The 12,348-nt window shown below is 37.7% G+C and overlaps 3 protein-coding genes across 4 annotated transcripts; all 3 read right to left on the reverse strand.

Annotated features, from left to right (window-relative positions):
* Positions 1-999: 999 nt before the first annotated feature.
* On the reverse strand, positions 1,000-2,136 carry LOC143152517 (defensin). The gene is made up of 3 exons (XM_076322762.1): positions 1,979-2,136; positions 1,354-1,534; positions 1,000-1,248 (listed from the first exon to the last, which is right to left on the reverse strand). The coding sequence occupies exons 1-3, from the start codon at positions 2,046-2,048 to the stop codon at positions 1,209-1,211; spliced, it is 291 nt and encodes a 96-aa protein (XP_076178877.1). The 5' UTR covers positions 2,049-2,136; the 3' UTR covers positions 1,000-1,208.
* A 1,529-nt stretch (positions 2,137-3,665) lies between these two features.
* LOC143152846 (defensin-A-like) lies at positions 3,666-5,020 on the reverse strand. 2 transcript variants are annotated; one of them, XM_076323406.1, is made up of 3 exons: positions 4,475-5,020; positions 4,182-4,350; positions 3,666-3,840 (listed from the first exon to the last, which is right to left on the reverse strand). In XM_076323406.1, exons 1-3 carry the CDS (start codon positions 4,551-4,553, stop codon positions 3,834-3,836), a joined length of 255 nt encoding a protein of 84 aa, XP_076179521.1. In that variant the 5' UTR covers positions 4,554-5,020; the 3' UTR covers positions 3,666-3,833. The 2 variants fall into 2 exon arrangements, with proteins under 2 accessions (XP_076179521.1, XP_076179520.1); XM_076323405.1 differs by lacking the exon at positions 3,666-3,840 and having other exon boundaries at positions 4,038-4,350.
* Positions 5,021-6,575: 1,555 nt separating this feature from the next.
* On the reverse strand, positions 6,576-7,712 carry LOC143152554 (defensin). Its single transcript, XM_076322843.1, has 3 exons — positions 7,555-7,712; positions 6,930-7,110; positions 6,576-6,824 (listed from the first exon to the last, which is right to left on the reverse strand). Exons 1-3 carry the CDS (start codon positions 7,622-7,624, stop codon positions 6,785-6,787), a joined length of 291 nt encoding a protein of 96 aa, XP_076178958.1. The 5' UTR covers positions 7,625-7,712; the 3' UTR covers positions 6,576-6,784.
* Positions 7,713-12,348: the final 4,636 nt, after the last annotated feature.

The following is a 12,348-nucleotide window of genomic DNA, read 5'->3' on the forward strand; positions in this document are numbered from 1 at the left end:
TTCACGGGATCGATTATTTTCCTTTTCGAGGATACGATGAGAAATATAAAAGTCATTAGTTTGCATTAGGCGTCGTTACATCGATACGCGCGTAACGTCGCTTTGAAGTCTCGGGGTTCGAGTCTATAACTCGAGTGTGTATTTCGTGTCTTTGTCGAGCGGTTCGCGCGTAGCTGGATCTCAAGTTAAGATACGGAAGGTCGATTTCAGGGACAAATTTGCTATTCTCTTTCCTTAAATAACTACGCGCGGACCCAACAATGTATTTTTATCGTGGAGTTACCATGATAAGACTTCCTTCGCACGACACACGTGTATCGCGATTCGCGTACGACGGATACCGGTCGCACGTGTACTCTTTATTGAAACGAATGGTATCATTCGCACGTCGGTTACAAAATCGCTCATTCGCGCCATCTGTTAGTAAATATTCTCAACTATAATCACGAATCGTGATTGGCCCTGTTTCAGTGAGTAATAACTACGCGCGATATTTTCATCGTTATCCGTAAATCTGTACAATGTAGTCCTCGTTACGAATATCTGTCCCATTTACGAACAAAATTATGCGGAATAATGAGTACATTAATTACATCGATCACCAAATCTATAGATTGTCCCGTGACAAATACCGTTTGGTATAATTAATGAACCACGAGTGATGGAACAAAAGTTTGAGCGGACTTTTGTCGTCGTTTTTCACATAGAACGTAACTGTGAACAAAATTTTATTGTTTCTAATTTTTCAAGAATATCTCAAGGTCGTTTCGTACTTTTTAAAAAATTACAGACTCAAAGTGCCTTATTTTCGCGAAAATAAATAACACGTAAACAATTAGAATAATTTCGAAATTCCCACATTCTGTCTGATCTCCTCTTTTTGCACGAACCACTTTCCATTATGAATTTTCATGCGTTACAAGATGAAATCGTTGTATAAGAATTCTTCGTAATACTCACCCGTTACATGTGAAACAAGGGTGCACATTTAAAAACAAATTTTCAATGGAAACAGTGACACGTTTATTGTTAATTTAAATTATATACAAAGTTTGCTTGCATCGACGTTAAATAAGATAAATGTCAGCGAACCGAGGTACAGAGTATTTTCAATGGACGATATTCGCCCGGTTGTTTCCTGAAAATTGGCATCAGTCTTTGTCGCGTTATGGGGAAAGTTATCAACGTGTGGGCGTGAAAGGTTGACTTTAACCGAAACGCTTGTCCCAGAGCTCCTTGAAGGTAGTTCTGTAAAGAGAAATAGATAGATATAGAAATAGAAATAGACCGCTCAGATAGATACTCGCGAGTGTACGCAACGTTCGAGTGAATTAAATTGAGAAAGTCACGTACGTGCGACAAAGGCAGATACCGTCCTCGCAGCGACCACCAGCTTTGCCCATGCTGAGACAGTTCGCGGCGCAAGCACTGTGTTCAGCGAAACCCTTGATCGAGAGGAGATCGCAGGTCACCCTTCGTTGTCTGACGGGACTTTCTTCCGATACAGTCAATTCCAGGGGTTCGAGCTCTCCCTCTGCAATTTTTAAAACAATATTACGCGTTCTGTCTACTGTATACAATGGTGGAAAATGAATTATCGAAGGAAAAATTACAATTTTTTAAATTTCGCTCTTCGCTTGAACTTTCTGTATTCTAAAATGATATTCGATTTGCGCTGGAAATGAATAATGCAGAATACGAAACAACAAATGAGAAGGACGGCAACAATTTTTTGTATTAATTTTGGAAGTTTATTCGAAAATGATGCAACCGCCTCGCAGTAACCCAGATATCGTGATCGATCCATACGTCTGTTTAGCCAAGGGAAGAGAATTAAAGGTTGAACAGTCCAGGTTGTAAAATAATATTCAAAGTACACAGGGGACGAATAACGAAGAATATCGATCAGAAAATGGTGAGGACTCAAACGTTCAACAATTTACAGTAATCCGACTAATTGGATAAACGTTTCGCTTACCAAAGGGTGCAGCCATAACGGTGGCTACAGCTACGAAGAGGAAAGCAGCAAGGAAGTAGATCTTGACCATCTTGGCGATCGTTGTGGCTTTTGTTCAACTTTGAGAACAGACTGAGAGGAAACTGATACAGGTTCGGTAAAACGATCGATTTATATACAAACGCTCCCTGAGATTCTGACGCTCCGGTGAATCCCCGACGAATATGCACGCAGCTGCAACTCTGGAAGAAGGTTTTCCTGTTCGCAGCAATGACATAAGCGTCAATGGTATTTACAACCGAAGCAAAATCGATTACCAATAATGGTTTTCCGCTACGTGTCAGAGGTCATCGCACCGAATGTCTATCGTAGTCTGTTTAATTTGTAATCTCAGTGCGTTGAAATGTAGCTCTTTCATTGATACTTTTTATTTTTTTATCGAGCTATTGACACCTCTGAGTAGGTTTATTTCAACATAGGTAGGATCTCTATATAAATGCAAACCATTGTATTACATTGATTGATATAAAATCCAATTTAAAAATTTTGAAGTTACATTCTTTACGGAGGGCAAAAATATGAAGACATACCTTGATATTGAATTAAGCAACTATCATTTTTATTCGAAATGGCATCAATAGCCCTATTTCACGCAAATTTTTATTCAGAATAGTTCGTAACTTTTTCAATTTTTCTACCACGAAAGTAGTTTAAGAAAACGAGTAACTTCAAATTATCATCGACTTCAAGACTTTTAATTTTTTTCAAAATTACTTGACAGATTATTTCCTTATTCCTTTTATTATTCAAGATTCAAATGTGTAATATTATCAGCAAGATTAGCATAAATTGAAACTTAAAATCAATTTATGTTTGTCATATATTCGCTTGTATCGAGACAACGTATTACAATTTGTTTTTCCGTTAAATGTTCCATTTGCTACTGCAATAAGTAACAAATTTCGAAAGAGAAACATTATTCGATTGTTTATGCGTTTCGCGAGTTTTCTTTCGAAATTTCCAAAGGCAAACAGTATGGCCCCTGACATATACTACTAATTGTGCGTTACAGTGCGAAATGCAACAATCTTTTGTACATACGCTCATGTGCTTCCCTGGGATTCGTTCATTCCGGATTTTCCAACACAGATGGTATTTTCACTTACGTCGATACTGTTATCTATGTCAATGACGGTAGCCGAGAAACATTTTTTTAAATAATCTATACACAATGTACACACACTCGTGTTCAATACTACCGCTTCGCATGAGAGGTCTGAGCCGTGAAAATTGATCCATACTGATCTTTAGAAAGACACGAACGAAACATTTTGTATTTGCTCCACGCGAAATAAAATATTTCAGTAATCACGGATAATTATCGTAACGTGTACTATGCAATCTTGAAACAGTAAGCCATACACGATACAGATATCTGAAATATATTTTTCATTCGATGATCGAGCGCTAATTGTATCGCGAAAATATTTTTTTAACTCAACTACAAATAAATGAGAATCGAGGTTGGACCATTTCGAAATCTGTCGAATTGAGAGATAAATTCCATTGTTTTAAAAACTAATTTCGATGTATTGACTTTTTTTTATAGAATATTCGTTTATTATTCCCAGTAAAAGAATACACATTTACACGCAAATATTGCGAGCGAGTAAAATTCGAATTTATTTGAAACTTGAACGTGGACAGAACGTGATATTGTTTACACGGAGATTAAAGAATTTTGGCTAACAACGATCCACTGTTGTTACGATGACGAGAGCCTATTTCTTGGTATACCCGCGAGTATGTTCCGCGAGATATCAACGGTACTTATTCCCAAATCGAGTGGAAAACCATCGTTAAGAATTAGGGTTCGTTACTTTCTGAAAGAAGAAGAATAGTTTTTTGATATTTGCGAGTAACGAGACAATAATTTCTCTACGTTTCAACCGAAAGTGCCTTTTACAATTACAAACACGACTTTTTCCAATTTTGAGCGAAAATATAGTCGAAATGACAGCAAACTAAAATTGACCGTGTACAAACGAGTGAGAGATACAAGTATACGTTCAATTTTAATTCGAGCTACTGTAATTCTACGACTTGACTTTCGAATAATACACATCCTGAACGCAACGCGTACATCTCCGCGCGCAAAGAACGATTCTCTATCGAACGCAAATATACACGAGATCGAAGGAATTAAATTTGAAAAATTACATACTGATAACAAACACAGGTCCCGCCGCTGTTGCAATAACCACTAGGTTTTCCCATACCGCAACATTTCATGGCGCAAGCACACTCTCCCACGTCGCAGGTAAGTCCCTTTTCTTTGTTATCCTCCTCGAGAATCATTTCGTGAGGTTCGAATTGTCCCTTTGCCGAATCGTCTGAGATACAGATTTTTCGAACAAAATGTTAGTTCGCGGTTCGTACAAAAATAAAACGATGTCTCGAAAACGATTCTTTTTCTATTTAGAGTTGTTACAATTTTTAAGAAATAGTTGTACAAACCTTTCGCCACCTGGTCTGGAACAGCTATGGTAGCTGCAACAGCTACGAGCAGAAAGGCAAAGATCACGTAGAAATTCATGTTGATGCGTAGCTTTGAGAGTCTGGGTCACTTTGAAATTTCGTTTTGTCTTGTCGACCGATTTTTACCGCTTATATACTGTCCACTGAGGTACAAGAATCGAAATTCCGAGAAAACTGGAGACACATGTGGTTGGATAAGATTCGAAATCACGATTCTCTTCGTATGTGTCATTATGTAAATTTATCGCTACCTTCGATAATCTGTATCGATTGATTTTATCGTTCGGTTCCTTAATCCGCAGATATATATTATAAACAAGCTGTCTTATTGCATTTACAAGTATTTTTAGAAGTTTCGAGATTTCTGAGATGCTTCCAATTGACGTGATCTCGGCGAAACTGAAAGAATAAAATCATCGATCGTAACAACGACCCTTGCACAATTGAAGAGCAACGCTAAATTAATCATAGTACGTTTCTCGGGGAAACGATCTTCGTGCGTGTTTGTGTTGCAATTCATGGACAAACGTTGCTGGAAACATCGTATTTTTCGTATCGGAGAAAACAGTCCCTGATTAAATCGAGTATTCGACAAACGAATGATTGTGTTGACAATGTCGCACGATTAACCGAGGAAATTATCGACAGGAATATAAAGAAACGCTTTCAAGATTTTGGACATCTCTATACGACGAACACTTGCTCGACGTATCGCTACGTTTCCTTTGATATTAAAGCCAATAATCTTCGACGTGGCAATGTAATTTTCCCTAACCTCGATCTCTCGAACCTAATAATACATATTTCCATGAAACAAGATGATTGCTTTCAAATCGATGCAAACTCGTTTAGTTGAAAGTGACTGGGATGTTTTTAACGTGGCACAATGTGTTGTAGATTGTTCCAAACTGCGCGATTTTCGTCGAGAAATGATGCGACCTCTCCGTGTCCTACCATATATTTTCTGAAACGTAAAGTCCTTCGCGTGGTGTAACGTCTTTTAATTAGTAACGTATAGGTAGGTGTAGACGTGGTTCCACGTCCTTTCATAGAGTAACTATCGAAGCCTTCGATGTGGTACTCATTTGTCTTCGGAGAATCGTTAACTTCGATCGAAAAATTAACGGTTTGGATTTGCAAAGAGGAGATTAATACTTGCAAATCCGTTTCTACTTAAGAGTAGATACTTCTCTTTGCTAATTTTTTTACTCCATACGATACATCGTGCTTCGACGTTTATCTGTATTTATTGTCACCGCAATGATTCGCTGCATATTAATGTATTCCCATTCCTAAAATTAAGAAAGTACCGCATACGGAAAAATCCATTCCCGAAACTGCAATGATAATAATTTTCATCAAGAAATCACAATTTTGAACAGATAATCCTGGAATAAATTCCAGAATGAAACCGTTGTCGTAATCGTTGTAGATAAGTGCAATAGGGAGACCAACGGTGAATTAAAATTTGCAATCGTGTTAAATTTTTAACACCGAGAAAAACAAAAAATGTATCATCGAAGTTATCTTATCGACCTACGCGTACCAAAATTCCGAGGGTAACAACATTGATAATGTTTATTACAAACAACAATATTCTTCCAGATTATCTATCGATTCCCACAAAGTTCACGGGGTTGATTATTTACCTTTTCGAGGATACGATGAGAAATATAAAAGTTATTAGTTTGCATTAGGCGACGTTACATCGATACGCGCGCTACGTCGCTTTGAAGTCTCAGAGTTGAAAAGTTTATATCTATAGCGTGCGAGAGAAGCGCGATTGAAACACCGGTTGTTGGAAACTTGTCGAAAGGAGGCGAAGCCGAATAAAGACCTTTTACGAAGCAAATAACCAACCGTCCTTTAATTATGCAGCTTGTGTCTATTATAATTGGAACAATTTCGAAGTGAAGATGATTTCGAAATTCCCACATTTTTTCTGCTCTCCTTTTTTTGCACGAACCACATTCCATTATGAATTTTTGTGCGTTACGAGATGAATTCGTTGTACAATATAAGCATTTTTCGAGATACCCACCCGTTACATGTGAAACAAGGGTGCACATTTAAAAACAAATTTTCAATGGAAACAGTGACACGTTTATTTTTAATTTAAATTATATACAAAGTTTGCTTGCATCGATGTTAAATAAGATGAATGTCAGCGAACCGAGGTACAGAGTATTTTCAATGGACGATATTCGCCCGGTTGTTTCCTGAAAATTGGCATCAGTCTTTGTCGCGTTATGGGGAAAGTTATCAACGTGTGGGCGTGAAAGGTTGACTTTAACCGAAACGCTTGTCCCAGAGCTCCTTGAAGGTAGTTCTGTAAGGAGAAATAGATAGATATAGAAATAGAAATAAACCGCTCAGATAGATACTCGCGAGTGTACGCAACGTTCGAGTGAATTAAATTGGGAAAGTCACGTACGTGCGACAAAGGCAGATACCGTCCTCGCAGCGACCACCAGCTTTGCCCATGCTGAGACAGTTCGCGGCGCAAGCACTGTGTTCAGCGAAACCCTTGATCGAGAGGAGATCGCAGGTCACCCTTCGTTGTCTGACGGGACTTTCTTCCGATACAGTCAATTCCAGGGGTTCGAGCTCTCCCTCTGCAATTTTTAAAACAATATTACGCGTTCTGTCTACTGTATACAATGGTGGAAAATGAATTATCGAAGGAAAAATTACAATTTTTTAAATTTCGCTCTTCGCTTGAACTTTCTGTATTCTAAAATGATATTCAATTTGCGCTGGAAATGAATAATGCAGAATACGAAACAACAAATGAGAAGGACGGTAACAATTTTTTCCATTAATTTTGCAAGTTTATTCGAAAATGATGCAACCGCCTCGCAGTAACCCAGATATCGTGATCGATCCAAACGTCTGTTTAGCCAAGGGAAGAGAATTAAAGGTTGAACAGTCCAGGTTGTAAAATAATATTCAAAGTACACAGGGAACGAATAACGAAGAATATCGATCAGAAAATGGTGAGGACTCAAACGTTCAACAATTTACAGTAATCCGACTAATTGGATAAACGTTTCGCTTACCAAAGGGTGCAGCCATAACGGTGGCTACAGCTACGAAGAGGAAAGCAGCAAGGAAGTAGATCTTGACCATCTTGGCGATCGTTGTGGCTTTTGTTCAACTTTGAGAACAGACTGAGAGGAAACTGATACAGGTTCGGTAAAACGATCGATTTATATACAAACGCTCCCTGAGATTCTGACGCTCCGGTGAGTCCCCGACGAATATGCACGCAGCTGCAACTCTGGAAGAAGGTTTTCCTGTTCGCAGCAATGACATAAGCGTCAATGGTATTTACAACCAAAGCAAAATCGATTACCAATAATGGTTTTCCGCTACGTGTCAGAGGTCATCGCACCGAATGTCTATCGTAGTCTGTTTAATTTGTAATCTCAGTGCGTTGAAATGTAGCTCTTTCATTGATACTTTTTATTTTTTTATTGAACTATTGACACCTCTGAGTAGGTTTATTTCAACTTAGGTAGGATCTCTGTATAAATGCAAACCATTGTACTACATTGATTGATATAAAATGCAATTTAAAAATTTAGTAGTTACATTCTTTAAGGAGGGCAAAAATATGAAGACATACCTTGATATTGAATTGTTTATGTTGAAAAAGCAGTAATAATGCTATTTCACGCAAATTTCGTTTAAGAGTATGTCGTGAGTTCTTTAATTTTTGTAACTTCGAATTACCATAGATTTCAAGACTTTTAATTTTCTTCAAAATTACTTAACGGATTATTTTTATTATTCCTTCTTTCTTTCTTCGTTTAAACATTCCATTTGCTGCTGTAGTAAGTAACAAATTTCGAAAAAGGAACTTTATGCAATGCTTTATGCGTTTCAAGAATTTCCTATAAATTTCCAGGAGCTAACAATATGGCTCCTGATATATACTACTAATTGTGCGTTGCAGTACGAAATATAACAATCTCTCGTACATACGCTCATGTGCTTCCCTGGGATTCGTTCATTCTGGATTTTCCAACACAGATGCTATTTTCACTTACGTCGATATCGTTATCTATGTCAGTGACGGTAGCCGAGAAACAATTTTTTAAATAATCTATACGCATTGTACACGCACTCGTGTTTAATACTACCGCTTAACATGGTTAGTCTCAGCCGTGACAATTGATCCGTACTGATCTTTAGAAAGACACAAACGAAACATTTTGTCTTTGTCCCACACGGAACGGAATATTTGTGTAATTACGGATAAGTGACGTGATATTTAACGTGTACTATGCAATCTCGAAACAATGAACCATACACGATACAGACTTCTGGGTCATGTTTTTCGTTCGATAAGTGAGCCCTAATTACACGAAAATATTTTTTTAATTTAACTAAAAATAAGTCACAATCGACGTTGGTTCATTTCGAATTCTCTCGAATTGAGAGATAAATTCCATTGTTTTAAAAACCAATTTCGACGTATTGACTCTTTTTATGGAATATTCGTTTGTTATTCACGGTATAGGAGTACACGTTTACACGAAAATATTACGGAGGAATAATATTCGAATTTATTTTAAACTTAAACGTAGACAGAAAATGTTATCGTTTACATTTAGATTAAAGAATTTTGGCAAACAAGGACCCACTGTTGTTACGGTGACGGAAGCCTATTTCGTGATATTTCCATGTTTTGCACGAGTATCAACGCAAAACAACGATCGTTCAGTCTGGTTGTTTAAAATTTTCTGAAAAAAGGAGAATACCATTATGCGCTCCCATCGATCGATACAAAGTTCACTCGTTCGATATTTGCGCGTATCGTGACAATAATTTCTCGAGACTTCAACGGTAAGTAACATTTACAATCACAAACGTTACTTTTTCTAATCTTGAGCGTAAATATAGTTGAAACGAAAGAAAACCAATTAACCGTGTACATACCGGTTAGATGTACACGTGTACGTTCAATTTTAATCCGACTTTTGCAATTCCTCGATTTGTATTTCAAGTAATACAAAGGCTATGCGGAACGCATAAATTAGCGCTTAAAAATTACGGCTTCGAAACGCCTTTAGGCGTTTTCCGCACACAGCGAACAACTCTGTATCGAACGCAAATGTACGCGACATTGAACGAATTAAATTTGAAAAATTACATACTAGGTACAAACACAGTTTCCCTGGGTATTACAGGTACCGTTTTTACCCTCAACGGAACAGAACGTGTTGCAACTATTATTTCCTGATGTGGCGCAGATCGTATCCAATAATATTTTCGCGCTGACGATTTCTAATTCTCCCTTTATCAAATCGTCTAAAATACAGATTTTTCAAAGCAAATGTTAGTTCACGTTTTGTACGAAATTAAAATAATTCCTCGAAAATGATTCTTTCTTTGTTCGGCGTTGTTAGAACTTTCAACGAGTAGATGTACATACCTTTGGACAGGTGCTGAGAAGTAGCCATGGTAGCGACGAAAACTGCGAACAGGAAGGTGAAGATCACGTAGAAATTCATGTTGATAAGTACAATCGATAGTCTGGTTCCCTCTGAAATTGTATTCCGAATTGTCAACCAACCAACCGTCTTATATACAAATCATCACCGTACAACACAATTACAAATTGTTATTTTGGGAAAGGGTGGGGCACGTGTACGTAGATAAGATCTAAAATAAGGACATTTTTATTATTTGGTATTATAAACATCGCCATTTCGCGTAATCTTTGTCGGTACATTTCATAAATTGTTTCTTTAATCTCTTGATAATTATTTCGAAATGTCGGTCGTAAGATTCCCAAGAAATTTTCTATAACGCGATCATTGTGTTCGATCTACGTTGGTCCAACAAGTCTAGCTGTATAAACACACCGATGTTTGTACGGTGGGTAACTGAATAAATAATTCGTTCCAGCAATGGATAAATAATTTATTACGATGCAAGTTTGAGTAAGGTATTGCGAATAACGTTATGTTAGAATAGTTCGTATATCTTAAACCACCATTCGCGTGATACTCGTAATTTTACATGCGCTCGATTCTTGGAATATTTTATTTTTAATTTCTCGTCAACTCGTTATCCATCCCCAACGATTTCTCACCCCCGAAAACGTTTCTTCATTCCGTACACGAAAGTTGATCGCACGATTACTATTCCACTTTGGACAGTTACGTTAGAACCATCCTGTTCTACGTACCATCGAGTTCCATTGATTTTCAATAAGTTGCAGTACCATAGTTACGAATTTTCCTTAGACTTACATCTCAATTTTCGTATCACAGTACTCACAAGTCCAAAACGAGTCATTTTCGAATAATTTCGAGGATACATCGATCTTCGATGTGGCTCTATTAGATTGGTCCGATCGATGTGTCGAAGAATGGTAAAAAATTTTCAAATAATCTCGAAACTGCACGTAAAATGCATCGAGTCACACGTTCAGATCAAGAACACTTCAAAAGAAGTATCCTGTACCCGAATTTCAGGTAGTGACTCGAGTTTAACGAATGCAAAACTATTTTTTCGAACGTCCTCAAGATGTGATTCTTTAATTTCTACTGTTCTTCGACTCATCGATTCAATTTACAATAATGTGTTCGCCGCTTTACTATAAATAGACGGAGTGTCGGAGCTCGACAGAACGATTCGTTCATTTAAATGTACAAAGTCGTGCTATAAAAAGCAACGATGAACCAATTGCGAATCAATTCTTCGGAAAACATTCGCACGCCTTGGTATTTTTTCGCAACGAAGATACCAATCGCTGATAAGTCGTGTAAACCACGAACGAATGGTATATTTACCTTGTGTTGCATCTCGCGAGATTAACCGAGGAAATCGTGAACAAGGAACAAGAAAAGACTTTCAAGGATTCGAATACTTTTACCGCGTGCACGAATCGAACAGAAATATACAATACGCGATTTAAAACGAACTGGGCACACACTCGTAAGTACTATTATATTGGGTTGTGCGGATAGTCGTTTCGTTTTTTTTTTTTGGTGAAAATGGAACACGATTTTTTTAGAATGTATAAACGCTTCGTTAAATTATATATTCTCCATTTTGGAAAAGGAAATAACCTTCCGAACAACCCAATAGTTGAATCGTAGATGCTGATAACGAAAGCTCCTCGATATTTTCCAAAAATAAGTATCGAACTTTGTTCCACGAAAAGTTCCATCCTCGGTGGACAGTGTGCGCGGAAGACGTTGGATGTGATCGAAACGTAAAGATTTCTTTTTTATATACATATATATATATATATATATATATATATATATCTCGCTATTTAAATTTACAATTTCTTTAGGTGAAAAACATTTGGTGAACTGTTTCAGCATCCCGGTAGTTTTTGTTTTAACTGTAAGCGACGACGAACCTGTATTCTCCCAGTGAATCGTATCCGCTCCTTGGAGGTAGTTCCGAAAGGAGGAAAATACTACAGCGTGCTTGAATTTATCGATTAGGGGATTAGCTACACGGTGTTTGTGCGTCAGTGATTTTATCCGCGTCTAACGTTCCTTATTGTTTAATCTGGAAAACGTATTTCGAGAGACGTTTCAGCCGTACAAAACCGAACATTTTTCCTTGTCGCGTTACGTGTTTCCCGATGGTAAAGTTCCTAACGTGGTAATAGGTTTTCCAATTGCCGACAAATGGGAAGTTACCAAACACGGAGTGTTCGGTCCCTCGTATAGAGACAAAACCGAATGGGTGACCAGCTCGTTGGCGCTGGTAAAAACCACTGTATTGTTCGAAAGTCGAGACATTCGCGGGGCTAGCTGTCGATAGAGGACGACATTTTCGATGCATTGTTGCACCTCTTGATCCGCGTGACAGTACCATCG

The sequence above is a fragment of the Ptiloglossa arizonensis genome, chromosome 11 (assembly GCF_051014685.1).
Source record: "Ptiloglossa arizonensis isolate GNS036 chromosome 11, iyPtiAriz1_principal, whole genome shotgun sequence".
In the NCBI taxonomy this organism is placed as follows: Eukaryota; Metazoa; Arthropoda; class Insecta; order Hymenoptera; family Colletidae; genus Ptiloglossa; species Ptiloglossa arizonensis.

What these genes read in the sequence shown, in the direction of transcription:
- LOC143152517 (XM_076322762.1), bottom strand. Translation starts at nt 2,048, where the DNA reads ATGGTCAAGATCTACTTCCTTGCTGCTTTCCTCTTCGTAGCTGTAGCC. An exon ending in CGTTATGGCTGCACCCTTTG is followed by an intron (nt 1,535 to 1,978) that starts GTAAGCGAAACG and finishes TAAAAATTGCAG; the next exon opens with AGGGAGAGCTCGAACCCCTG. An exon ending in GGTATCTGCCTTTGTCGCAC is followed by an intron (nt 1,249 to 1,353) that starts GTACGTGACTTT and finishes TTCTCTTTACAG; the next exon opens with AACTACCTTCAAGGAGCTCT.
- LOC143152846 (XM_076323405.1), bottom strand. Translation starts at nt 4,553, where the DNA reads ATGAATTTCTACGTGATCTTTGCCTTTCTGCTCGTAGCTGTTGCAGCT. An exon ending in TCCAGACCAGGTGGCGAAAG is followed by an intron (nt 4,351 to 4,474) that starts GTTTGTACAACT and finishes TCTGTATCTCAG; the next exon opens with ACGATTCGGCAAAGGGACAA.
- LOC143152554 (XM_076322843.1), bottom strand. Translation starts at nt 7,624, where the DNA reads ATGGTCAAGATCTACTTCCTTGCTGCTTTCCTCTTCGTAGCTGTAGCC. An exon ending in CGTTATGGCTGCACCCTTTG is followed by an intron (nt 7,111 to 7,554) that starts GTAAGCGAAACG and finishes TAAAAATTGCAG; the next exon opens with AGGGAGAGCTCGAACCCCTG. An exon ending in GGTATCTGCCTTTGTCGCAC is followed by an intron (nt 6,825 to 6,929) that starts GTACGTGACTTT and finishes TTCTCCTTACAG; the next exon opens with AACTACCTTCAAGGAGCTCT.